Source organism: Festucalex cinctus, chromosome 1 (genome assembly GCF_051991245.1).
Source record: "Festucalex cinctus isolate MCC-2025b chromosome 1, RoL_Fcin_1.0, whole genome shotgun sequence".
Lineage (NCBI taxonomy): Eukaryota > Metazoa > Chordata > Actinopteri > Syngnathiformes > Syngnathidae > Festucalex > Festucalex cinctus.
The window spans coordinates 25063902-25091283 of NC_135411.1; the positions used below are offsets into that span (position 1 = coordinate 25063902).

At 43.0% G+C, this 27382-nt stretch overlaps 1 protein-coding gene across 2 annotated transcripts; it reads right to left on the reverse strand.

Moving 5' to 3' along the window:
- LOC144021156 (zinc finger E-box-binding homeobox 1-like) lies at positions 1-26623 on the reverse strand. 2 transcript variants are annotated; one of them, XM_077525221.1, is made up of 8 exons: positions 26527-26623; positions 13587-13778; positions 11075-11269; positions 10543-10742; positions 8695-8818; positions 4438-6101; positions 2936-3104; positions 1-2706 (listed from the first exon to the last, which is right to left on the reverse strand). In XM_077525221.1, the coding sequence occupies exons 1-8, from the start codon at positions 26582-26584 to the stop codon at positions 2006-2008; spliced, it is 3303 nt and encodes a 1100-aa protein (XP_077381347.1). In that variant the 5' UTR covers positions 26585-26623; the 3' UTR covers positions 1-2005. The 2 variants fall into 2 exon arrangements, with proteins under 2 accessions (XP_077381347.1, XP_077381355.1); XM_077525229.1 differs by lacking the exon at positions 26527-26623 and adding an exon at positions 25349-25862.
- Positions 26624-27382: the final 759 nt, after the last annotated feature.

A 27382-nucleotide genomic window follows, 5' to 3' on the forward strand; every position in this document is an offset into this window, starting at 1 on the left:
GCTAATTAAATATTGTGTCTAAACAAAATGGTGAAAATGATTTTAAAAAAAATCACTTTTCTGATTTACTTGAACTGCTTTACAAAATACAATGAATATATATATTTTTTTGGTAGATTGTACTTCATATATCTACTTTTAGTATATACTCGCTTTTCCACCTGACAAGGCCCTCAAAGCGCTTTACATTTACTTACTGATGTCGCAGCATCAGGAGCAACTGTGGGGGTTCACTATCTTGCTCAAGCTTACTTGGACATGGTCACAATGGCCTGGGATTGAAGCAACAACCTCTAGGTTGTGAGATGACCACTCTACCACTGAGCCATGCCACCCACAAAATTTTGAACTACGGAAATCGTTGACGTGTAGTGATTTGTAAATTACTCTGAATGTATGGATGAATGAATGAATGTAGAATGTGCAGATCGTGTAGCTGATATTTAAAAATTAATGAGCTGATTCTGTTCTAAGAATTAGAACACAATTTAGAAAAACGAGTGCTAAAACATCAGATTTTTGAATGTAAAAAACAGTATCTTTGTAAGTTTTAAACTATTTTAAACTAAAAATTTGTACAGGATAATTTCAAAATAATTTTTTTCGTTAAAGGGAAAATAAGATGCAAGCAATCAAGGCTTCACGAATTGCAGTTAAGGTTTTTTTTCTTCCCATTATTATAAAAATCACTATCATTACTAAAATTGTACACTTCACTGTTTACAAATTGGTATATATTTTAACATTTTATTAATTTTTTAAAGTAAAACAATTTTCTTTTTAATTGTGAAAGTCAATGCAAGTGTTGGTTTTGTTTTAATTGGGCTGACAATTTACTGATTTTACACATCGCTATTAAAAAAAAAAAAAATGTTAAAATGGGAAAATCACTAAAGGGACTTTAAAATTGTGTAAATGATTGATGGCAGTGACGTGTGGCGGCTGCGATTAACAGGCGGCCAAACAGATGCGAACGTGGCGTCGGGCGCTTGTAACAAACGTAAAGAAACCATCGCGTGAAATTAAGCAAAGTAACACAAACTAACAGATGTTTGTTAACACCCTCCACGCGAGTGAGGAGACGACGACAACACTGTTCAATGGCACTTTAACAGCACACAGGTCTTGCATAAGGCGGGGGGGGGGGGGGGGGGGGGGCGCCGCCCATTTTGCTCGTGGGTGGGTGGGGGGAATACTTTTTTGTTTTCCTTAAGGCTAACAGTCATGAATGAAAACAAACGTCAGCTAATAACACTGAAAGGGTGACGGATGACGAAACCGTAGTGCAGCGACTTTTGTTCGTAGAACTCGAGGAAAATACTGATGACGTCGGAAACGTTGGCAACAAAAAAATAATCATAATAATTGAGTTAGTAACACGAAGCAAAGCATCTATAAACACTTGTAACACTGATATTTGCACTGAAAAGAAAAAAAAAAAATCAGGCACACCTGGGTGTTTGGACACAGTAGTGGACCGTTAAAAGCAGCCAACCGGAGTCAGAGTCAGAGCCAGAATCGGAGCCGGATCTGTAGTTGGAGCCAGAAGCGCAACCAGAGTCGGAGTCAGAAATGGTCTAAGATTGCAAATGGACCCCACAGAACCTGACTTCAAGAACCCACACATCCACCCCAACTAAAATATGGACCGCCATACACATTTGTATGTGCCGTGAGCCTCCGCATATTTGTGGTTCAGTATTCACAAACTCAAAATTTTGCTTCATATAAACAATAGTAGTGTTTTGCTGCCATCTTGTGGCATTTTGGTGCCAAGGAGCTGTAACGGAGTTGAGTTTTGTTTCAACATCTTGGCATCTGAAGGCAATTGTAAACATTTTGAGGGACGCTGCTGAACACCGTAATGTCATTACTTGTGTGACTAAAAGTACTGGCTTACAATAAATTGACAGATTTCAAGGCTGTCAAGGTTTCTGTATCATTTTAGAGAAGGGGTGGGTCCATATTCTAGAAAGGGGTCCATTTTCAAAAGGGTCTATACTCCCTACTGAACTTGATCTGGAACTGGTAGGCTTGGCTTATTGGCGTCCGTCACAGCTTGGTCATCGGAGGATTCCTCGCTGTCCGACCAGTCCCTGATGCGTTTGTACGCGCAGTCCGCCATCTGCTCCAGGCGGACGCCGGCAGCCTCCGCCTTGTCCACTTTGTCCTCCACGGCGGGCTCCTGCGTCTGGTCGTGCTTCAGCTCCACCTCCACCACCTGGCATGCAAACTCATCTACATCCAGGTTTTTCTTCTCCTCTTCTTCATCATGTTCTTTTTCTTCATCTTCCTCATTGTCTTCATCTTCTTCTTCGTCATCGAAGTTGCCCTCATAAATTTCACACTCGCCGTCGTCTATCTGGACGACCCGGATGTCGTCAACGCACATGGCTTCGTCGTCGTCGTCGTCGTCGTCGTCGTCCTCGCTCTCGCCGACTTCCGAGTCCAGCGTCGCATCCGGGCTGCCCATGACGACGGCGGCGACATCGCCGTCCGGGCTGAGGCCGCAATCGGAGCCGTCTCGCTTGCAGTAGGAGTAGCGGTGATTCATGTGCTGCGAGTAGGAGCCAGAGTGCGAGAAGCGCTTTCCGCACTTGTTGCACTGGTAGGGCTTCTCGCCCGAGTGGAGGCGCGAGTGCTCGATCAGATGGTGCTTGTGCTTGAAGGCCTTCTTGCACACCGGGCACTCGTGAGGCCGCTTTCCTGCAAACACAAACAAAGTGTCACACAAGGGCCGTAATGCCTATTTGGGGCGCAGGGGCTCAGACCAGAATTGGAACTAAGTCTCAAGTCTTACCTTTTAGGTTTTAAACTAAACAAATGGCAAAATACAAATTTTGAGTCTTTTCTCAGCCAAGCAAGCCCCAAGACTACTAGAGAAAATAATACAGACTTAATCTGACTCAACTTGCGCACTTTTGGGTCAACATACCCGTGTGTTCGTATTTGTGCCTGAGCAAAGAGCTCCCCTTCTGGAAGACCTTGTTGCACAGGTCGCAGGCATAGGCGCCGTTTTCCAGACGTTGCTTCTTCATGGGTGACATCTCCTTCTGCTCGTCTGCCACCGCGTCAGCCACAGCGTCGGCGCTCGGGTCCGGCGTCTGAGCGGAAAAACCAAGAAAGAAAAGTTCAAGTTGCATTGGCTTTAAATACCCGACATGGAGCTTTGTAAACAGGTCACTTGACTTGGTTTGTGCCATGCTTTTCGACTTGGTTCCTTAGCTGGTTCTTGATTTGGTTCGATGTGGTTCTTTATTTGGGAACTGGTTCTTGACACGGTTCTTGTTAAGTTGGTTCTTGACAACACACACAATTAGATTGGTTCTTGCGTATTTGTTGACTGGATCTTTAGTTCTTAACGTATTCCTGACTAGGTGTGCAGCAATTGACCTTACCATAAACCACGCCCGCATGACCTAGTAAACCAATCAAGACGCAAGACTGCGCCGGCACATAAGTTTTGCTATGGACAAAGCAATCCAGATCCTGGTGTTGCATTGCATGGGGAGAGAGCGAGGCGAGGCGGAGGCCCCGTGGGGCGCTACGGTCGAGTCGCCGCCGCCGGGAACCAGCGGCACCCCGCTTGCCGTGCCGCCGCTCCGTCGCCACGACCGACCGCCTCCCCACCGCCATCTTCCTGCTACAGATGCCCAAAGGATAACTTTGTGAACATAGTTAGCCCTGGTGGTGTTTGCATTGAGTGTTGGACCCAATGAGTCAACCGCCGCTTACCTTCCACAACTGGGGCCTGCAGGTGGGCATCGCTGAGTCCCATGATTTGGCTCCCGTCACTTGTCACCTTCTGCTTTGCTCTCACGAGTTTTTCTGTTTTGTTTTGTTTTTTTAAACTACCTTCTCACGCTAGCTGCTCCTCTTAGCCACTCCTGCCTACGGCTCTGATTAACTCCTGCTAGCCGCTCCGGCTAAACCCGGCTCGCTCGGACCTTCGGCGTCGCTTGCCGGGCTTCACACCAGCTGCCAAGTCGCCGTCACTCACCGAGGTGCTCGTTCGCTCATGCAAAATAAGAATTGGTGGTTGGCTTGCAAAGTGTGGTTTCTATTAGCCACCATAGTGTGCATGCTTCGAAACGCATGAGCGTTGGCTGCATTCTTTGCTATAGCAACATCTAGTTGTCAACTATTACACACTGTCACTTTAATGGCACACATCCAACACATGAATCCATTAATTCTTTACATTTATGTTTTTGCTGTTTGCTATTGTTCGTTACTAAAACATGTAACGTGATTTTTTTGGCTCGGGCTAGAATAGATGAATGAAATTTCTATTCATTTCAAGGGGGCAACATTGATCAGATCATTGACAAGTAAATTGATTTACGAGCTTCAAGGAACCACCGTCAAAGCAATCGGCATGCGGAGTGCCACAAGGTTCTGAACTAGAATCACTGCTGTACATAAAGGCATTCATACCTTGTGTCCATTGAGCACGACCGTTTTGGTGGCGTCTCCAGTTGTGTTGGCGTAGGTATAGGTGAGCTGTGGGATGAGGATGGTCCGCTTGCCCGAGCCCCCCAGGGCACCAAGGCAGCCCACCGTGCCCTGACCCGTGAAGGCCACCAGTGTGGGCAGCTGCGTGTTGGGCACAATGCTGACGGCAGTTCTGCGTTTCTGAGGTGTGACCATGTAGACAGTCCGACCGCCCACTTGCTCCTTCCTCAGGCAAGTCAGGTTCATTGGTTGCGGTGGTTTTATGGCAGGCGGCGCATCCTCTGAGGGTGCAGCAGAAGTGGGAGCAGGGAGTTGCTTTGGAAGGGACAGGTCCAAAGGTTCTGCCTGGGACTCTGGCACTTTTGGGTCCTCTGGCTCCCTTTTGACGATGACCAAGTCGCTGGCGTTTAACGAGGGGGACTCAGACTGGGGTCGACATGCGACTTGCTTGGTGTCCTCCGACTCACAGTTTTGGGATTCAGTCTGTTTGGACTCCGTCTTGTCTTGGCAGCTGTTTCTCCCAGAGTTCATCTTGGCAAACCACTTCTGCACCACGCTCACGGGAATACGAACCGAGTCCGAGATCTTTTCCAGCTCCGCTTGGTTGGGGTTGGCATTGGAGGCGAAGTAGGTTTTGAGGAGGTTCAGGAGATCATCCACGGCCGGCTCCTGCTGCAGCGTCACCCCGGCGTCATTCAGCAAGGCAGCGAAGGACGGGTCCAAGGCGGCTGAGTCTACCGCCTCCCCGTTGGCTGCCTTGTGGTGCTGGAGCAAGTGCAGCGCCTCCAGGTGCTCGGGGCACTCATCGCAGAGTGAACAAGTGCTGGATCCGGCGTCGGGTGGAAGCCCCTCAGCTTCTTCCGTCTTGATGGGCATCGCTTGGTCAGATTTTGTTTCCGTGATGAGCACAGACTCTTCGGGCTCATCCTTAACCAGGCTGAGGTCCACCTTGGGAATCGGCGGCTTGTCTGTTTTGGTCGGGATGGGTGCAGCCGGTACGACGTTGTTTTTGACAATAAGTGGCATGGGTTGGGCAGAGGTGGCGGTAGTGGCGGTAGTGGCAGGCGCGGGCCCGATGCTGTAGTTGATGATGATCTTGGTGGTCCCGTCGTGGTCCACGAAAGCGGGCAAGCTGATAATCTGCTGTTGAGGTTGCTGCACCACAATCCCTGGCTTGCCCTGCACCGTGGCCCCATTGGTCGTCCCCAGAACCTGCCTCAAAATGTTCCCATCCAGAGCCACCTTTAAGACATTCTGCAACTCGCCCAGGTTGAAGTTGATGGGCGGCACCAGACCCACAGTAGGGAGCACCATAGCTACGCCCTGAGACAGGGGTTGGGCCTGGGGCGCCGCCCCATTGGGCGGCGGCGCCGCCACCACGGCCGGCTTGCCGGAGTGCTCGGTCGCCTCCGATTTGATTTGCGTGACGGGGAGCTGCTCTTGGAGGGGTTTGCTTTCCACGCGGGCTGCGGTGATGGCGACCCGCGGCACGTCAGCGGCAGCCGGCGGCAACTTGACAGGCTTGCGGGCCAGGCCGTTGGGGGCGCTGGCCGCGCTCACGCACTTCTTGCTGCTGATGTGCGAGCTGTACGAGCCTGAGTGGGAGAATCGCTTCTTGCAGTTGGAGCACTCGTATGGCTTCTCGCCTGGAAAACAACAAACAAATACTGTTACAAAAGAACTCCATGTAAAGTGGCAGGACGACACAGAAGTTCATGTCATGTGATGATCTAATTGAAGTTGGGAATCTGTCCATCAGAGCAAGAACCCTACTGTTTCTACCAACCTATTCAGAGGTTAGTATTTTAAAGTCAAAAAAGTGTTGCTCTCTCTCTCCCGTGACAACATTTTCAACCCATCATCAAACCTTTACAGATGATGCCAGAATAAGAATCCTATTGATTTTGAGAGATCTTCACAAGAAACGTACTTGACATTAAAAATAGACCAATGTATTTTTTTCAAGGCCAATACAGATTTGTAGTAGCAAAGGAGCCTGATAGCCGATATTTGGAGCCGATATTCATTTTCAGTAAAAGGGAAACAAATATTGGTGTGAATTTTTTTTTTTTTAAAGGCAAATGCCAGTTCTTAACTTGAACTTATTGAATAACTTGTCAGATTTGCAAAATGTTCAAGTTTTTTTTTCTTTAATTAGACAATAGACATATTTGTTATAAAATTCAAGCAAAAAGTTGAGGGAGTTTCTAGGGTCATCAGCATCTTTAAATACTTACAAATTTAAGTAAATAGCTCAGGATTATTTTTCAAAATTTTAAAATATCATAAATGTTATTTATTTATTGTTTTTTACTTATCTTCGTTATAATTTCAAACAAACAATCACAAAAAGGTACACAGGGTTCCCTTGGTCAACAGCATCTCTTATAAAGTAATTGAAAATGTAGCTCCCTTGAGGTTAACACAGTTTTAAAAAGACCTTTTATCGGTCGTCCAATTTTCTTAAAAAGGCCAATACCGATCCGATAATCACTACTAATCACTAATCACTACTTGACATAGGTGGGATCCAACGTAATATCTTTCTGACCCTGAGAAGATTTGCCTATGTAAAAACGGCAGTCCAAAAATTGGGGACAATGGTAAAAATCTGTGGTGCTTGTGATGTCTCACATAACAAAATTTTTAACCAATCTGAGATATGGAAAACTTGAGTTGAGTCCTGACCTCTCAAAGCAGTTGGTCTTCAGTCTCAAAATACAAGCTAAATTCTAGGGGTGTGAATTGCCTAGTACCTGACGATTCGATTCGATTCACGATTCACAGGTCACGATTCGATTCGATACCGATTAATCCCGATACGAATGGTCACGATTCGATACCGATTAATCCCGATACGAATTTATAAGTCGATTGTTGCGATTTTTTTTCATTCATATTTAGAAAATACTAATCAGTAAGCTTGTAGAGTGTAAGATTTATATGAAAATGTATTATTTATTTATCTGAAATTTCAGTCTTATAGAGGTTGTAATCTGTTTCATGTTTGAACAGCATTAAAATATATATATATATATATATATAATATTAAGGCTTAATGTGCCGTTCATATAACATTCTTCCATGCTCAAGGTGTGAATCCTAAAAAAAAAAAAAAAAAAAAAAAAAAAAAAATCGATTCTGCCGATTATTGAATCGATTCGAGAATCGCGCGATGTAGTATCGCGATATATCGCCGAATCGATTTTTTTTTTTAACACCCCTACTAAATTCATTGTTGTGTGTCATTCTTCTGCTCGTCAAACATTAAATCAATGACTGAACTTGAATATCTTTTATTAAGTTGGCAAAAGAAGGACAGTATTAATTTTGGGAGGCATTCGGTCCCAAATACTTGATGTAGATACTAGAGAGTCAAATCAGTTTCTTTTCAAGTTGTCTACCAGTCGACCAAATTGTTCCACACCAAAGCCTGACTTCTTTACCTTGAGAAAGTCGAAAATCACTTGCTAGCTGGAGTCAAATCGGTTCCTTTTCACGTTTCTACCAGTCAAAATTTATAATCATCAAGCCTTCACAGTCACGTCCTGCCATTTTATATATGAGTTTTTTGATCACGCTCTCATACTTCAAATTATGGTTTCCCATTTAAATGAATGGAAATGCTATTGATAGGCTTTGTTTTCCCCAATATATAAAAAAAAGCACTCTGTAATATTCTATGTTATAAAAACATACAAGAATGACAGAAACAGAATGTAAATAATTAAACTTGTTTTGGTCCACTTCATTGTTATTTTTTATTTGGTATTTTCTCTTAAGGGCTTGTTTGTTACATGTGAGCGTTCCAAGTTTCTACATTAAAGATGGTCAAATAAAGAGTTTCAAAACAAAACAGTTTTTGCCAGTTATTGACACGTTTGCATCATTTCATTTGATAATGTGCTGCACCTTCTGGTGTACTTGCATTGGCCACCTGGGGCAGTATAAAAGAAGCATACAGATATACAGGTACAAAAACAATATAGCAGCAAAAAAAAAAAAAAAAAAAAAAATTCAATGGGTAGCCAAATGTTTTTAGCCAAGACAAACCTCAAGACCCACATCAACCAGAAAAATCTTCCATCTCAATTAAGTCCGTATAGAATAATTACAGAAATTTGTTTATTTTACAAGTCAGAATTTGACGCAATTGTCAAGCATTTACTACAGGTCCTACCACCAGTCTACCAGATTTTTCCACTCCTAAGTAAGCAGCCTATTGATTTTGCCACTCACCGCTGTGTATGCGCAGGTGCTCCTTCAGGTGGTGTTTGTACTTAAAGGCCTTGAAGCACTCTGTGCACTTGAATTTACGAGCGCCTCCTCCACTTCCACCGCTACTGGACGTCTGCACGTGACGCTGAGGTGGGAAATAAAACAGATGCCGTCAGACACCAATGCAACCAAAATAAAAAGGATTTAGCTAAAACAAACAGAACTAACAGCCTCGCGAACGCTAAAGGGAAGAAAGGCAGGTTCCAGCACGTGTCAGTAAGGAGGAGGGGCCTGAGGTGGACTGCTCCACTGGGACGAATAGATGGGGTGGTTTCCAGAAAAGAGCAGGTGTGGCTGGACTACTAGGTTTAAGTAATCCGTTACAAAATGTTAATTATTTAAAAAATAAATGTCAATGATTCTACTGGGACATAAAGGTTCTGTTTAAGAAAAAAATATTTGCATAATAAGGTGGAGAGAGGTGTTTTGGGTTGCACCTGCAGCTTACTCCAGTTAATCATTTATTATCTTTCGGTCCTTTGTGCTTCCTCTGCTCTGTTTGACTTTGTAACTGTCAATAGTGGGGATAACCTGAGCTACATAAGTCTACCTGACCTGGTCAAATTGGCTACGGTATTAGTTACACCCTGACAAACACAAAATCAAGTTTAAAAATAAAAAAGCTCTCTTTCAACTAGTTTTTGTAATCCAGCTCTGAAGCCAGTTCAGTGAAAGTTGATCGTGATCACCTTTGAAAAAGCCAGAAGAAGCCATGCTCCCAAAACACACAGGAAGTCTGCCATTATGCTTTGAAAACGGCCATTTTAGGATTCATTTTGGCCATTCCCAAGTGTCAAAGTCCAAGTGTTTAAAAATAGAAATTTTGGTGGTAATCTTGGCTATTTCTAAGGGTTCATAAAAATTAAATAAATAAATAAACAAACAAAATTTTTTTTTGGCCGAACCAAAAATAAAAGCGAGTACACTAGACAGGTGAATGATGCAAAACTGTTAAAGATTTGAGTTTTTAATCATTGCTTGTGAGCAGAAGAGAGTAGCAACCATAAAACATGAAATTCAACTAAAAAAAATATTTTTAAAGAGACAGTGTGTAGCATTTAGTGACATCTAGTGCTGAACTATTAGAATGCAATGATTTTTGAAGCACGAGCACTACAGTGCCTCAAAGAGACTGCACTTGGAAAGCCTACCAATTATTATTTGGAGTGAGTGGGCGAGCAAGCAGCCCGGCGAGCAAGAAGAGTAGCTAGCAATAACTCGCTGGAGTGGCTAGTGGGAGCCCGAATCACGGGACTCAGCGGCGACCACCTGTAGGCCCCAGCTGTAGAAGGTAAGCGGTGGACAAGTCGACCCATTGGGTCCAACACGAGATGCAAGCACCACCAGAGGAGGCTAACTACATTTGCAAAGTTCTTTTCCTTCGGGTATCCGTAGCAGAAAATGGCGGTTAAACATGTCAGCCTTCTGTAAGGCGTGGTGCAACCTATGTGATATAAGTGACTACTAGAACTACAAACATGTATTTTTTTTCATATTATTGAAATTTAGTGTTTTTCTTTCCGAATGAATTATTAGTTTACCACTAGATGGCAAAAAATTCTACATACTATCCCTTTAAATACGTCCCCTGAAGAAAGCTTCTCTGAGCGGCATGAAATTTGGTTGGCATCTCTATCATGAGTAGACCCACAAAAAAAAAAAGTTGCAAGGTGTGGTCTCTGTATTCGCAACCACAAACGACACAAATTTCATGGTTCTGTAAAAGAAAGATGGAATCGGTGTAGGTTTTGGTTGCACACCAGGTCCCTAATTTGTAAAAAAAAAATAAAAATCCATTTATGTCTGTACCTGCTCCTTGTTGCCCCGGTGGTGGCTCATGTGCCTCTCGAGTTGCGAGCGATACGTGAAGGTGTAGCTGCAGTGCGAGCATCTGTAGTTGTCTTCGCTGGTCTCGTGCCGGTACTTGATGTGCTCCTTCAGCGAAGCGTTGCGCTTGTAGCCCCGCGAGCAGTACGGACACGTGTGCAGTTGAAGCGTGTCCGGTGTGCCTGGTGGCAAAGCAAACAGTGGGAGAAATGAAAACTTATGGCGTGTTCGTGGAGGACTGGCGTTTATGACAAGAGTGACTCAAAAATAGTGAAAAGTATTTAGAAATAATGCATGTCTAAAACTCATTTGTCCTCAATGTTTACAATATTTGGTTCATTAGAATAGTAAGATAGAGAGACAGCAAATAGAAGGTCAAAGCGATAACATGCTAGGTACATCAACTTCATTGAAAAATAGTTATACAAAAACACACGTTAGGTGAATTGAAATCAGTTAATTGAAGTGCATGCAGTATATGTCACAATTAATTCACAATATTTGCTTGTATTACCGTTTTCGTCCGCACCCCCCGCCTCCGTAGGACTCTGCTCATCGTCGGGTGCTTCCGGGTAGAGGACGGCCGTGTCTCCATTCTGAAGGTTCTCCTCCTCCTCCTCCTCCACTTCTTTCTTCACTACAACCTGCGCCTCCTTCTTTCCTCCTCCTCCATCTTCATCTTCTTCTCCGGACACACACTCCTCTTTCACTGAAAACACACAAACATGCTTTGAATGAAGCACGTCCGCCTCCCAGTTCTGAGGACTCTGGTTCGAGTCCAGGCTCCGGCCTTCCTGGGTGGAGTTTGCATGTTCTCCCCGTGCCCGCGTGGGTCTTCTCCGGGTACTCCGGTCTCCTCCCACATTCCAAAGACATGCACGGCAGGTTAATTGGGTGCTCCGAATCATCCCTAGGTGTGCTTGTGAGTGTGGATGGTTGTTTGTCTCCGTGTGCCCTGCGATTGGCTGGCGACCAGTCCAGGGTGTCCCCTGCCAACTGCCCAGAGCCAGCTGAGATAGGCGCCAGCACCCACCGCGACCCTTGTGAGGAATAAGCGGTCAAGAAAATGGATGGATGGATGCTTTGAATGATGCATCTGACAGGAGCTTGCGCTGTTGTTTCACAAAGACACCGCTAGAGGGCACCACAAGCCAGGGTTAAGATTTTAAACTATAGTTTCATGGCCCCTTCCTCCTTGTTTATTTTCCTTCATTTACATTTCCTTCCTCTGTTCCTTTCTTCCACCAATTCCTTCCATACATCGTTAGCTTCCACCTTCATCCTTCTTTACGACCTTCCTTTCATAAACAGCCTCCCTTCCTTCCTTCTTTGCGTTTTAACTCTCTTCCATCTTTTCTTTCTTAATGCTTCCTTCATTCCTCCCTTCCTCCTATCTTTCCTTTCAGACAACCTTGTTTTTCATCCTGTCACCCTCCCTTCCTTCCTTTCTTAACGAGTATAATTTGAAAAGCGTAGTCCCATATGAGCAATGCTCAGCATTTTAGCCTCCATTGCATGAACTCCATCTTTCAGCCGGGTTAGCAGGCTAGGCTAGGCTAAGCTAATCTTAAAAAGTATGGCGCTCCTGGCCTTATTTACAAGCATCACCGCATCCTGAGTCAAGGAATTGTTATTTTAATCTGGATTCCCCCCCCACTCGTCGTGTATGACGTCTGACATAATACCGCCACCTGTTGGTCCAGACGTGCGTTGCGTCACTGGTGTCGTGTTTTAGGAACATCAAGTGTGTCTGCGTGTGTATGTGTGTTGTTGAACTTTTTTCCCTGTCAGGAGGTTTCCCCACATCACCATGGAGACAGAGGATTATAATGGAGACTAGACGAGCACCAAAAGCTGTGCCACTTCCTGCAAAGCTCGGTCAGAGACAGGTGAAGCCAGCTGGGTGTGTGTGTGTCTGCTTTTAGCCACATGATCTGGGCTTCCCATGACCTCATCATTCCTATTTTTCCACATCTGCTTCCCTCCCTTTGTCTTCACCTCCACCTGCCGATTACCCATGCTTCATTTGTTCTTTATTCTTTCTTTCAAGTACTTTCTTATCTTTTTTTCTTTCTGTTCTGATAGTTTGGTCCAAATGACAACAGACCCCACCCCCCCACCCCGCTTTTTACTTCCTGTATGTGTTATTTTGTTGGGCATCTGTTTGTATGACAATAAATGGCTACCTATTTATCTAAAACTTTTGACCACCATTTTCCCTTCCTTCCTTCCTTCCTTCCATTAATACATTCTTGATTCTTTTATTACGTCCACCGTTCCTTGGTATCTTTAATCCTGACATCCCTATTCATTCATCTTTGCTGCCTTCCTTCCTTCACACCTTCCTTCCAAACCCTCACATTATCCTTCTTTCCTTCTAGTTTCTTCATTCCTCCTTCTTCCTAGCATCCTTCCTTCCTTCTCTCTTACTCCCTCCCAACTTCCCATCCATCTTTCACATATTCTTCCCATCCTTCCTCCATCCCTCCTTTCCTTCTTCTCCTTCCTTATTCCTTCACCCTCCTTCTTTTCTTCCTTCCTTCCACTCTACTTTTCTTCTAGCCCACCTTCCGTCATCCTTCTAACATCCCTCTTTCCTCTCTCCTGTCTTTTTCTATTCTTCCTTTCTTCCACCCTCACTTCTTTCCTTCCAATGTTCTTTCCTATCTTTCTTCCTTTCTCCCTCATTTCATTCCTACCTTCCTTTCCTTATTACTTCCCTTCCTCACTGCCATAAATTCCTTCCTTCCATACTTCCTTCCTTCCTCTCTCATTTACTTGTTTCCATACATTCCAATTTCCTTCCTACCTTCCTTTCATATAACTTTGTTTCTTTCCTTCTATCGTCACCAATCCTTCCTTCTATTCTTCATTTTCTGCCTATTTAAACTTCCTGTATGTGTCCCAACACTTTTGTGCAAATAATTTTCACGTTTTGTACTTATCACAAAACATTTGTTTACATTTTCTTCATGTTTTGACTCATCTTGTGGGTGTTCAAATACTTGAGTCCAACATGTTCTTACCTCCATTCCAGGCTCCGTTGTGTGCTAATACTGCGTTGTTGGTGTCTGTTGCATCTTTGGCATTGCGGCGGGCCCTCCTTGCCACAGCGGTCCCGTCGGCCTCCAGCGGGATTTCGTCCTCCACGATGTGTAGCTTGTCGTCATCGTCCGAGTCGGAGCTGCTGGCCTCCAAGCCGCCGTTCAAGTTTGTCACTGCGAGACAACAGGAATAGGAAAAGACAAAGTTGCAAAGTCATGACAAAAACCACATTGTGATTATGATGACATATGACTATGCATGTAATTACATACATACTTGTAATCATCTTTTTCAGTATGCGCCTATGTGATTAAGCATCTCATAATTTATGTATGTGTATTGTGTACTGCATGTATATTGAGTCATTATTTATGTAAGTATCCATCCATCCATCCATCCATCCATCCATCCATCCATCCATTTTCTTGACCGCTTATTCGTCACAAGGGTCGCGGGGTTGCTGGAGCCTATCTCAGATGGCTTTGGGCAGTAGGCGAGGTACACCCTGGACTGGTTGCCAGCCAATCGCTGGTATACATCTATGTATGTAAATATGTATATTAGTAAATTCCTATTTAATTAAGTAAGTAAGTAAGCACGCCTAAGTATGTCAATATGTAATTATATAGCTGTCTCCATGAACATGCAATTAAGTACTGTATAGATGATGTACTGTATGATAATGTAAGTCTGTAATTAGGTTTGTACGCATGTGTCTGTAATTGTGTTGAAGTATGAAAATGTGTGTATCTCACAGGCAATAATGTAAATGTGTCTACATAAATATGAAATACTTTATGTAATTATAAAAAAGTGTCTATTTAGCTATGTCATAACATGTGTAAAAAAAGTATACAGTTAAATATGTAATGAAATGAAGTATGCAATTAAGTATTTAAGTATGTGTCTATTAAAGTATAGAATTATGCAAAAATAGCATATAGACATGACTAAGTAAGTAATGATGTAAATGTGTCTGTAATTAAGTACGTATTTAGATAAATGTATATTTAATAATTAGCCATAACTTAATGTAGCATCAGCAGCTTATTGTGAAGGGCCTGCCAGCACTTCCTGTTCAGAACAGATGTCACCCTCACGAATGAGCGGGCCCTACGCCAACGCTGGTGACCCCAAACAAGAAATAACAAGCAAAACACTGAGGTCGACTACTCGACTGCAGGGTTGGTACAAATAAGTATCACACAAACGCAATGAGGAAGGAGGAAGTCTATGAGTGGTTGCAAGTTGCCACAGGTGAGCAACATTGATGTCAAGCGCATCACCAGACCACAACTAATGTGTGTGCGTGTTGACCCAGTGCAGCTGTGCGGCATGGGAAGCCCGCCAAACCCCCAACAGACAATTACCCCAGTGTGTGTGCGTGTGTGCGTGTTCATGTGTGTGTCTTTCTGTCTGCAGCTAGATGTGACCAGACTTCAACACAGAGAGCAGCTGCAGGCACCCTTAAAGGGACAGTCATTATTTTTCCTTTATTTCACTTTTCAGCTCTTGACAAGGACACATCATTTTAGACCACTCATACAATGTGAAATAATTAGTATTTAAAAGGCCAAATGTAATCAATTGATGGATGGATGGAAAAAGTCTTTTTTCATGACAAATGCAACTACCTGATCAAAGCCAAAATGTCTTTTGTCCCTTTAGAGCTACCGTACCAGATGGAAGTGTATCCTTTGTAGTTCTGTAGCTATACTGCAGGGATAGGGAACCCTGGTCCTCGAGAGCCGCTTTCCTGCCTGTTTTTCATGTCTCCCTCCAACACAGCTGACTCGTTATCATCATTATCATCATCAGCAAGCTATGTAGAAGCCAGATAACGATCCTGTTCATCAAATCAGCTGTATTGGTGGAGGGAAACATGGAAGACAGGCAGGACAGCGGCTCTCGAGGACCAGTGTTCTCTACCCCTGCTATACTGTATGTAGTAATGGAGTAACACAACTGGGTAGGATACAATGCTACATATGATACACATTACTACAAAAGACACATGTTGTATAGGTGGTACTTAATCCTATTTAGTCATTTAGTCCTACATAGTTGTGGTTCCTAATGTGTAGTCTAATACCCTCTGTAGTACTGTATCCTATGTAGCAATGTACCCTATGTGTAGTGAAGTAATATTATAAATTTTGATAAGTAATACAGTACTGTGTGTCCTATTTAGTATCCTAAGTACTCATAGACCTACAATCCTCTGTTTTAAATAGTAAATAGTACTTTACTCCTGTAGTGCTTTATCCTATGTAACACTTAATGTGTACAGCTACTAAGGATACATACTACTCATAGGAACAGTGGTAAGCAATGTAGTCACACCTTTGGCCTACATCAACACATGCATCATCATAAGGCGCGACAGGACGTGACATGTGGAAGTCAGGTGCCCACGCAGGAAGTGACGTGAGGAAGCGGGGTTCAAGTCGGTCACTTCCTGCTTCCCGCTCAGGTGACGCGCTCACGTTGATAAATCTCAAATTGTTGCAATTGAGGTGGACCAATTTAAAACAAACACACACACACACACACACAGTAAGTGTTTTGTGACACAACATCCATGTTGGGGGGGAAACAGGATGTCCCTAGTCAGGTTTGACATCATCACTTTAGCTTTAGCTAGACTTTTTGACAACTTTCGGTGTACTGGAGGTCAAGTGTGTTGTAACCAATGATTCCAGTCACCTGCTCATTATACTGTAGAGGCCAACACTTGAACACAGGGAGAGTGCGCGCGTGTGTATGCACACGCTTGCGTTTCTACACTAGAGTGGTACCGCCTCTCCAAGGCCCAGCAGGATGTGTTCTTATTCTAAAAATACCCCCTAATTATTGTGTTTATACAACATGGCATTTAGCATAATACATAATATGGAACGTATGTGTCCACTATTTGCGGGGTATGGAAAGTGTTGGGAGAGAGAGAGGGTGAAGGGTGAGGAGAAATGGGTGAGAGATGAGCTGAAATGAGTCAGGAATTTTTTAGAAATAGTAATATAATGCTGTAGGTAGGTAGGTAGCTTAAATTTGAAATCTCTTATCTTACTTTTGGTTATAACGAATTAAGCGGGCATTTTGAATCGTGGTGTACTGTGTAGAGTTTTTGTATCTACTGTAGGTGCAGAGGTGTGTGTACAGTGTGTTCACACACAATATAGGGCAGCTAAGCTAAAAGTCACCGTGAATATTCTAACTTGTACTTTTTTCAAACATTGCTTTTAATTTGACAAGGCGCTACCGAACAAGAAGCACACTCATGTCTCAGGCTAGAAAGCAGGTAGCGCAGTTAGCATATAGTGCATTAGCCGCTTCCATTACAACACCATCAACCAGGCCCCCAGGTGGCCTCCATTAGCACTCCTCCGTGGGGACTTGTCGGCCTCCGAGGCACCGCAACTTTACGCTAACAGATTCATCAACATAGACCCCTGGGACGCACACACACACCTGTATTTCAATTAAGTACCTTCCACGCAACTACTGTGGTAGCAATCATTTTCTTTATTTACATCCACTGGACACCATATGCAGGAAAGCTACTCCTTCGGTAATAACGTAATTCTCCTGTGACTGCGCACGAACTGCCAGTCTGTCAACAACAATGGCAGAGAGCTGCGTCGTCATCATTTTGTGCAACCTCCTTAGCTTGTTTATTCTTTTACAGCAAAACGTTTTGTGTGTTGTGTTCGCCTCACTGATCTGTATATATTACTAATTACTGGCTAGCCAATAGCCCATACTGTGCAAGCCGTTGAAGCCACAGGGCAGCCATCTTACTCCTCCCATCTAACGAGCAGATTACTGTTTAAAGTACTTTGAAGACCCCCTTTTCTTTCATCACTCGGTTCCTAGACCCCAGTATTAGATTTGGCAGAGGCATCTTTTGCTGAATTATAGTTATAATTCTTTAATAAAAAAAATATATAAGTTTCTTCCTGTAAACATAATTAAGCATGTAGTTCATACATGTATTTAAGGCAAGTTGTAAAATATCCTCTAAAAGTCCTCTTGTTTATGTTGAACACATTTAAAACATCATAAATCAGGCTGTTTCTACTAAGTATTGTCTCAAATGTTCTCTAATTTCGATACTGTAGTGTAAACGTATAGGATGACAGGATTGTATGCCAAGAAACATTTCTTGGGAGGAGTAATATGGCAGCCTTGCGGCTTCAAAAGTCTTGGCCTATCCGCTATTCAGATCAGTGGTTCATCTTGTTCGCTGATTCTTCTACGCTTTCCGTTAACTCCCTATGGCAGCGCGACAGCGCCACTCCAGACTTGGCATATATATTACAGCCGTTAAACGTCCTATCTTTTGGACACTCACATCATGTCTTGAGACGGTTCTGTCTGTACAAGATTTGTTTGAGGAACGAAGCTGGCTTTGCTTCCGTGTAAACAGGGCCATAGTCTGTTGGGTTTGTCCAGCCGGTGTGTCCACGTTTTGCGTGGGAGTTCGTGCTTTGCGTCTCGTCCAAGCTAAGCCCTCGTCACAGTCAAGTCGTCCACGTCTTGAAGTCATCCACGTCTCGGTCAAGTTGTCCACGTCTCGGTTAAGTTGTCCACATCACAGTCAAGTCGTCCACGTCACAGTCAAGTCGTGGCGACCAGCCTACTCTCGTCTTGTCCAGTCATGGCGACCAATCTACTCTCATCTCGTCCAGTAATGGCGACCAGTCCAGTCACGTCCCATCCAGTCATTGTCTACTCACCTTTCTCTCTATGTCTCAAAGTTTTTTACTTTGCCCTTCATTCCTGTCTCTCTGCCTTTCTTCTCTGCATTTGGGTCCACCATCCCTAAACGTCTCACGCCCACCGTAACAGATGGATGAATCTGGCCAATGCTTTGTGAGTCATGGTCCTCGCAGACATGTGATCAATGTACAAAATTGCTAAATTACAAAATAAATAAAACATATATGAAAAAAACAATATATCTAAATCAATACATTGTGGCACTTTATTTTTTCAATTTTACATAACAAATTAATATACCGTAATCAAGTAAGAATATTATTAATAAATATTTGATAACTTGAAACCTCAGGAAGAGTACATTCAGTTTAAGGGGTGGGCAAGTCTGGTCCTTGAGGGTCGGAGTCCTGCAGGTTTTAGTGCTTTCCCTCCTCCAACACATCTGATTCCAATGAACAGGATCACAGGCTTATGCAGAGCTTGCTGATGATCTGATCACATGAATCAGGTGTATTGGAGAAGGGAAACATCCAAAACCTGCAGAACTCCGACCCTTGAGGACTGAGTTTGCCCACCCCTGAAATTTATAGTATTAAAACTGTACAAATATAATGATAACATTTAATTCAAATAAAAAATATCCTTCATTCTGTCTTTTTTTTTCTTTTGGTAGGTTTGAAAAAAAAAAAGAGAAAAAAATATTATTATAATTATGTATATTATATGTAAATAAATCTAGAAAATAACATTCATTTTGATGACTTTGGAAGACTTTTTGGTGATAAAATAAAATAAACCCAAACATCACAAACTCTGCCAAGTAACAAGTTTGCAACCTTGAAAACCTGTGCTCTTGTGTGGAATTCCGCTAAAATATATATATATATATATATATATATATATATATATATATATATATATATTCCGTTGATATATTACAAAATAAAAATAATAAGAAATAAATAATAAATAAATAAAATAAATGAAAATAATTTAAAAATAACTATCATTCATACAAATTTGTACCTTTAGTTTATTAAAAAAAAAAAAAAAAAAAAAAAAAGACAAATTCTGCCGACTTTACTTTTGCTTGTTTTTTGTATAGCTTAAGCCTGACAAAGTCTGCCTAGTTACAAGTGGTCCTTACAAATATGTGACCAGGGAGAACATGGTCCTGTTGTTGATTTCAGTTACTAAAATTGTATATTTTTTAAAAACATATATGATAATACAGTACATTTATTGTGGTACATTTCATTTTTTTTAAATATATCCTTTCTGTTGATTTTCTTGTGTGGGATTGAGGCCTGACGAACTCTGCCTAGCAACAAGTGGTCCTTGCAAACCCCACATTAATAACTGAAATAATAGTTATTTATTCTCCGTATTTTAAGAAGAGCTGCAGTACTCCCGTTATATAAGTGAGTCTACCTACATTAAGTGCTCGCTGCGGTGTGCTTCACACTATTTTTTCCCCTCCTTTAGTGCAACCAGCTGCTTCTTTTGAGCCTCTCAGGCCCCAACCAAAGAAAGAAAGAGAAAGTAGGACGGAGAGATATGCAAATTCAACACTGCCACAAGAGAGACACAGGACTTTCCCACCGCCCACACTGGAGGGGGGAGGAGGATTTGTCTTATACACATACACGAGCACGCACAAACACACGCACACGCACACACGCAGCTTGAATTGCTGTCTCTTTTTGGCAACACACAAGTACTCATGGAATTCCTTCATCTTAAAAAAGTGTTGTGATGAATAGGATCACATGAAGAAGAAGTGATGACGTATCATTCATCCGTTGCAAAATTATAGCACTGTACGACTTAAACAGAAGGATTTGGCTCAACTGTAATCTGGTCGCTTAAAAAAAATTGTCATTAAAAGTGAGGAAAGGATTAAAACTCGCATGGCTTATATAGGATATATGGCACTGTATATCTTGTATATGTCTGGGAGAAAGAAAGGAGACAAACAGCAAAATTTAAAAAAAAAATGGCGAAGATGAACAGCGGTGACAAAAAAAGGCGCAAAAAGAAAGAAACTGAAAGACAGCAAGCAGGTGTTTCCAAATGTGTTGGCTTGTTTTGCTGCCTTCTCTGTCTGCCCCTGAAATTGACTACAAGGGAATCAGTGGGAGTTGTTTTGGTACGATTGCCAAAGGAACTTCACTGTCAAAAGCAGCAGCATGAGTTCTGAAGCTTTTGGTCGCGAGTCACAGCGCAGATAGACAATGACCCAAAAAAAAAAAAAAAAAAAAAAAGCATACTGCGAGGAGCTGTTAGGCTGTAGTCAGGTCAATCACCTGACCTAAATCCAAGTGAGCGTGTATTTCAGGTACGACAAAACAAAACAAAAAATATTAGTTTTTTGCTGTTTGTTTTTTCTTCTGTCTGTCTCCGCATTAGCTAATTACTTGCAGGTATTGTCTTTTCTTCTTATTTTTTTTTAATCCTCTCTCCTCTCACAAAGAAAGAACCAGAAAGTGTTGTTATGTTTTTTTTTCCCTATCTGTACCTTCTCAAGCTACATATTAGCAGGTGTTGTTATTGTCTGGTTAATGGTGTTTTGTTCCCCCTTTTGCCTTTTGTATAGTCCCCTCTGAACATATGTTACTATTGTCTTTTGCTTTTGCTGTTTGTTCTGTCATCTCTCTGCTTGCCTCGTCTCAAACCAGGTACCAGAAGGTGTTTTTGATTTTGTGGTCGCTTCTCGCTGCCTGACCACGCTCAAACCGAACACCACAATTTGTTGCTTTTGTTGTCCTCTTCACTCTCTTGTTTCTGTTGTCATCCTGTAGCTAAGACTTTCACTTCCCCTTCAACAAAGGTAAAAACTGTCATGTTAACCAGTATTTGTGTATTTTTGTTAAAAGCATCATGAAGCATACTGATGACATCACAGCATTTTAGCGTGTGATGATGTAATGAGATTACTCAAGCATCCACATTGTGCCGACTTGCACATATGCTCTGAATGGCTAACACAAAGCGTTGGGATTTTGGGGGCGGGGGGGGGGGGCAACGGGAGTGAACTCTGACCTCTTAAAGGGGGTTCTGGGGGCCTTACGGCTCCCAAGCAAACACTTCATTGTCCAGATGCTAGGGCCACGCCCCGCTCCTGGGAGACCACAGCAACGCTACGGCAACATGCTAACACGCTAGCTTAATGCTCACACTGGTGGTTTTAGCTTTAGTCTCGTAACTTCCTCTTTCGATCAAAATATGACTCATAAGGAGCGTGTGCAGTCATGTGACACCCACGCTTAATTAAGTCTGTCTTAGAAAAGAATAGAAAAGATTATAGTTTTCACATTCCAGTTATTCTTTACTTTCAACAAACAAATAAAAATACGAACACACACGCAAGTTTGTGTGTGGTACTACTTGTATCTTTGTGAGGACATCCATTTCCTAGCCCCTTACCCTAACCTCAACCATAACCCAATTCAAACCTAAACTCGAAAACCAAGTCTTGACCCTCAAAAAGAGGTCTAAAGTTGTGGGGCCCTCCAAAATGGCCCCACAAGGACAAGTGGGCCACCAAGTCTGTAAAATCCTGGAATATGGGCCCGACCATGTATCAAAAACAAAAAAAGACACACACACACGCTCATGGCTCAATTAGTCACAGAGCCAACACTAGAGGCAGCAGCAGTAGCAGTAGCATCAGTGGTCCAGTAAGCCCCCCCTACAAGCCATAAAAGGCAAAAAAAAGGGGCGGAGGACTTGATGCTAACTAGTTGCTAAAGACGTCCTGTTGTGCTTTGTCATTCTATTTGTTACACACGCATGCACACGCGCACAAACACGGGCAAAGAGAAAGTAACATGTCAGCATCGCATGGGAGCAATCAACAGCCAATAACAGCCTGGTGACCTTTGAACCCCACACATGTATAAACATACTAGTGTCATACATGAAATGAAAATACATGAAGATACACAACACAGTAAAACCTGAACCCCAATCAAGCTGATCTAAGGAGCAGGAAGACGCTGCTGATTGGCCAAAAAATAAGTCACATGACACCAAAGAAGGAAGTACTGCACAACACGAGGACAGGACATCGTTGCTATTACTCTAGGGCACAGGCCAGCTGTAGCCTATCTAAGCTGACTGGGCTAGAGGGAGTGTACACCCTGGACTGGTCGCAAGCCAAATTTAGGGAACAAATATACAAACAATGGACTGGTCGCCACTCACTAGTCAACATCAGAGCCCATTTCGACAAATAAAAGAGTCTCCAGTCAATGTCAAGGACAGGCATATAAAGATAAACAAGACTGAGCAAGTCACTCGCATATGTTTGGCAGTTGTTGATTGATATTTATTTTTGCTCTCTTACACCGACCGGGATTTAAACCCCAATCTTGTGTTCTGAAGTGAGTGCTGTTGGTGAGCCATCCAGCCGCCACCAACATTTTCTAAGAATGTTACGTTACACTTTCTTTAGCATCTTCAACCCAATCTGCTGGTTTCTAAATAATTAACCCAACCTTGGGTAAAAGTAACCCAATTTGATGAAAATGCAGCTACAATGTGTTACAGTTACAAGTTAATATGTTACTATACTTTGTGACTGTTTTCATCTTTATCTTGTAATCTCATGATTTTAATCTTACAATTATGACTGTTTTTGACATTTCACCACGTTTCAATAATAAAAATAAGTATTCTTGTTACATAACTCATTTGCTCCCAAAAACATATAAATACGTTCTATTTTAAATAGCTCAAGTGTCCCAAAGACGTATTTACACGTTTTTTTATTGTTTTTTTTCTAATCTTTTTTTTTTTATGCTGGAATATACAGACGGCTTTGATGCAGCCTCTGAACTGCAAAGGACAGTTGAAGAAATAGTTGTAATTACACAAACGGCCAGCGGGTGGCAGCAGAGCAAAGGAGATCAACCAGGGCGCTGTTGAAAAAAAGGTCTATTACTCATGGTTCTAAATAGATTTGTGAATAATGATGAAACTTGGCTATATGCTAATGCTATTGCTGCAAAACAGAAACACGTAGAAATATACTTTTTTTTCCCGGATGAAAGAAGAGAGTTTAATCTTTCTTTTGGTAGGTTCCATGTTTTTATAGCAATAGAACACAATATTCTGTGGGCCTTGCAAAATCAGTCAAAATCCAGTAAAACAGCCGGGAGCGAACGGGATTGCTTCTGTGAAAATGGCTGGGAGTGAATGAAATTAGGACTTTTTTCATCATTATATACTTCATATTCTAAATATTTATTAGGGCTGTGCACGAATCGGTGATTACTCGAATTGAGTTGCGAATTGGCCGATGGAAACAGCACATTTGAGTCAGAATGGGTCATCACAGCATACTGTCATGATGTCATCAGATTAATGTTTGAATGTCACTTGTCTCCGCATGTGTGACGTATCTACGATGGGAGCACAAAACGCGTGTATGTGCTGCGTTCGAGCAGAAGCATGTGTGTGATGCAAATATTTGGCCGGTTAATTAGCATTAAATTGAACTGCTGTTAGACTCTTATGCTGTCCTACAACAAAATAAAACAGAGTTTGCAAACTTAAGACATCAGACTTGTGAAAAACTATATTAGCTAGCGCTAGCTAGGACGAAGCTAGTACAACACAACAAGGTTGGTTTTGTAAATATATAATAAAGATAAAGCGCTATATAAGTGCACTCCATTTACCGTTTAACATTTTACTAAGATTTGTTTTTCATTTGTTTGACTATGACGTTTTTTTTGTTTTGTTTGTTTTTTTAAGCTTAGGTAGGATGCAAATCAACAATGGCGAATGAATGGCGATTTTGGATACGAGTCTGAGCTCTTATATCCATACATAATTATTTATAAAATGTATTATTATAAATATTAGTTCATTTTAAGATTTTTTTTTTCTCCTTAAGATCACACTTTATTCTCTGTTTACCACTTTATTCTTGTCATTCCACCTTATTGAAAAAATAATAATACTTTTATATTTTTACCATGACATTTCAACCTTATTTTAAATTGTACTCATGAAAATACAATTACCGGTAGTAAAAAGAAAGAAATAATAATAATAATAATAATAATAATAATAATAATAATAATAATAATAATAATAATAATAATAATAATTTTTTGTCTCTCTTTTTTTTTAGATAATGTCATACTGTAATTACGGTTTTAGTAATTTTACTGTTTTACGCCAATAGTGTTTCCTAGTAGCATTTGAATCCTATATCAACCTAACACGTTAATTTAAAAAAAATAATTTTTATGGTGATTTTTTTTTAAATTATTATTCATTCTCTTGCATTACTGTTTTGTCCCTTTTACTGCTATTTTGCATTAATATTATACAGCCCACCTCTATTTGAATAGTTGGCATATTTAATAAGCATATAATAACCAACTGTCAATCATGCCATGCAAGCGTCACTCTCGTCTATGACGTCATGTGATTTACGTGGTTTCCACTATGGTCTACAAACCAGGTCATCATCATCATCATCACCCACATCATCCCATCAAATAACCTCGCCTCGTGCAGAAAGATAAAAAGGGGGCGGGGGAAGGACAACACCTGCGGCCATGACAGCACTTTGAGCCCCCAGTCCCCCTCCCGAACATCCACCACGTCCTCCAAAGACCATGAACGCACCACACGCATCGGAAACACCATCCAAAAAGGCACCTTGGCGGAGGTTTAGCATCACCTGTGCGGCGCGACGGAACCAAGCGCCGGGGAGGGTGGAGGACCACTCGACCCCACCCCAACCCGTCTCCCGCCTTCCTCCACTGCAGTGACGGCCGCCATTGAACCGATAAAAGTGCGAATGAACCGCACAACACAATGGACGCCGAAGCACCACGCGTGGATTAATATTTATTTATTTTTGCACCAATGGAACGCGCAATAAAAATAAAAGGAGACGAGGAAATAAAATCACGCAAAAATGGGTCACGACAACATAAATCCCGCGAGACTATAAAAGCAAAAAAAGAAGAATAAGAAGGGAGAAGAAAAAGCAACGCTATACCTGCGCAGGTTGTCATTTGCTTTGCAGCTGTGTGCGTGCGTGTCGAGGTCCTCGCCACACACACGCCACGAGATCCGCTTCCGGTCGATCTTCTGCAGGTATTCTTTTAATTCTTGTGATTTCTAAGCCATCGCGAGCCGCCTTCAGGTAAACATGATGAAGATGAGGAGGAGGATGGTGATGATGATGGCTCCTGGACGGACGCACCGTCGTGATGTCATCACGACAGGAGAGGGGGGAGGAAAGGTGTTCTCCACCCCCTCCCATCCACGCGCGGATAACGGTCCCCATTATTAGCAGGCTAATGTAAACACATTATGCAAAGTAGGACACCGTGTGTGTTGTTCTACTCAAAACCCGCGCCGAATTAACAAGTGCGTAAAATACTGACTAAAAGGAAGTATGTGGTTCACGTTCTGTGGCGTGGACACGCATTTCCACGCGGTGTTGCATAGAATTAGCGGATTAGTTAAGCGAGTCCGGTGTGAGCGATGACAGCGAAGACGAAAGTAGTTTTTTTTTCCTTTTTTGCATAATCACTTCCACGCTTACCTTAAACGAGGCAACATTTGAGCAGCAACAGGGAGGAGGAGCAAGAGGAAGAAGAGGGGGAGGAGGAGGGGGGGAAGTGGCCACGAAATAACAAACATCCCATCTTTCTGCCATCACTAAACCTCGTGCGAAACAGCGCACTTAGCCACGACCCCCGGAGCCAAGCATCCACCATCAAAGCGACACCCGCCGAGTTGTCGTACTCCCACGGCCCGGTTCGGCGGTCCTCCCGAGCCTCGCCCCGGCCCCGGCCCGAGCTTTCATCCGCCTGTCGTTCACAAAGTGCGCCCTGCGAGTGGGGGCCACGTTGTTGTGGAGGGGAAAAAGTCACTTGTAAAAGTGCAGAAAGTTGTTCAAATAAATCAGAGAAGTCGTAAAACAAGCGCTTCCTTCACTTATTGTAACGGATAACGGTTCAGCGAGAGTACCGCTAGGCGGAGGGAGAGACGCCATCCAGGTATAACGGTACACCAAAAAAAAAAAAAAAAAAAAAAAGCACACTGCCCCCCATTAAAGTCAACCAAAGTCGACCGCAACAAGTCCGGGAGGGAGTGGGGTGGGGGTCCGGTGCAGGTCCCGGTCCGCACGGCGGCGGTGGCCCGGCCCGGGCGGAGTTTAACACTCACCGCTGCTCCGTTTCGGGTTGGCCTGTTTTCTGCGCTTACACCTGGGGCCATCCGCCATGATCGCCTCGCTGCGAGTGAAGCACACAGCCACTCGCGAGTCACCCCCCCCCCCCCCCCCCCCCCCCATCCACACCCCCACCTCTTCCCTTCCTCCCCCCCTTCCTCACCCACCCATGTCTGCTTTACGACGTCACCTTCCCCCTCCTCCTTCCCGAACACCTGGTTTGCGACGTTGCCTCCTGCTTTACGACGTCACTTTACCCCTCCCTCTCCCTCCGGGGGACGAACACCTGGTTTGCGACGCTGCTTCCCGCTTTACGGCTAACACCTTTGTCGTTACCATAGCCCCCCTCCCACAACCCTTTCACCTTTCGCCACCTGGTTGGCGACGTGTTCTACTACTTTTTGGTAACACCTTCGCGTTAGTTATCATAGAACCCAGCGTGCTCCCCTTGACACCCCCTCTCTGATTTTCTCGTGATGAACACCTGGTTTGCGACTCTGACTACAACTTTTCGGCAAACACCTTCTCATCCGTTGCCATGGATCCCTCACCCACCTCGTTTGCGACGTTGCTTCCCATTTTACGACGTCACCTTCCACCTCTTACCCCGCCTACACCTAATTTCCTAAACTGTTATGATGTAAAAACCGCACCTGAAACCATAAGCGCTTCAAATATGACATTATCGTATCATAGAATGCCATGTTTTTAACCTTTAATTTCCAGGTGCTGTATTTCCCCAACGAGAACACCTGGTTTGCGACGCTATCTCTTGCTGTACGGCAAACACCTACTCGCTCTTTACACAGTACTGTTTACATAACTGTAAAGAAACAGCACGCATACGGTACA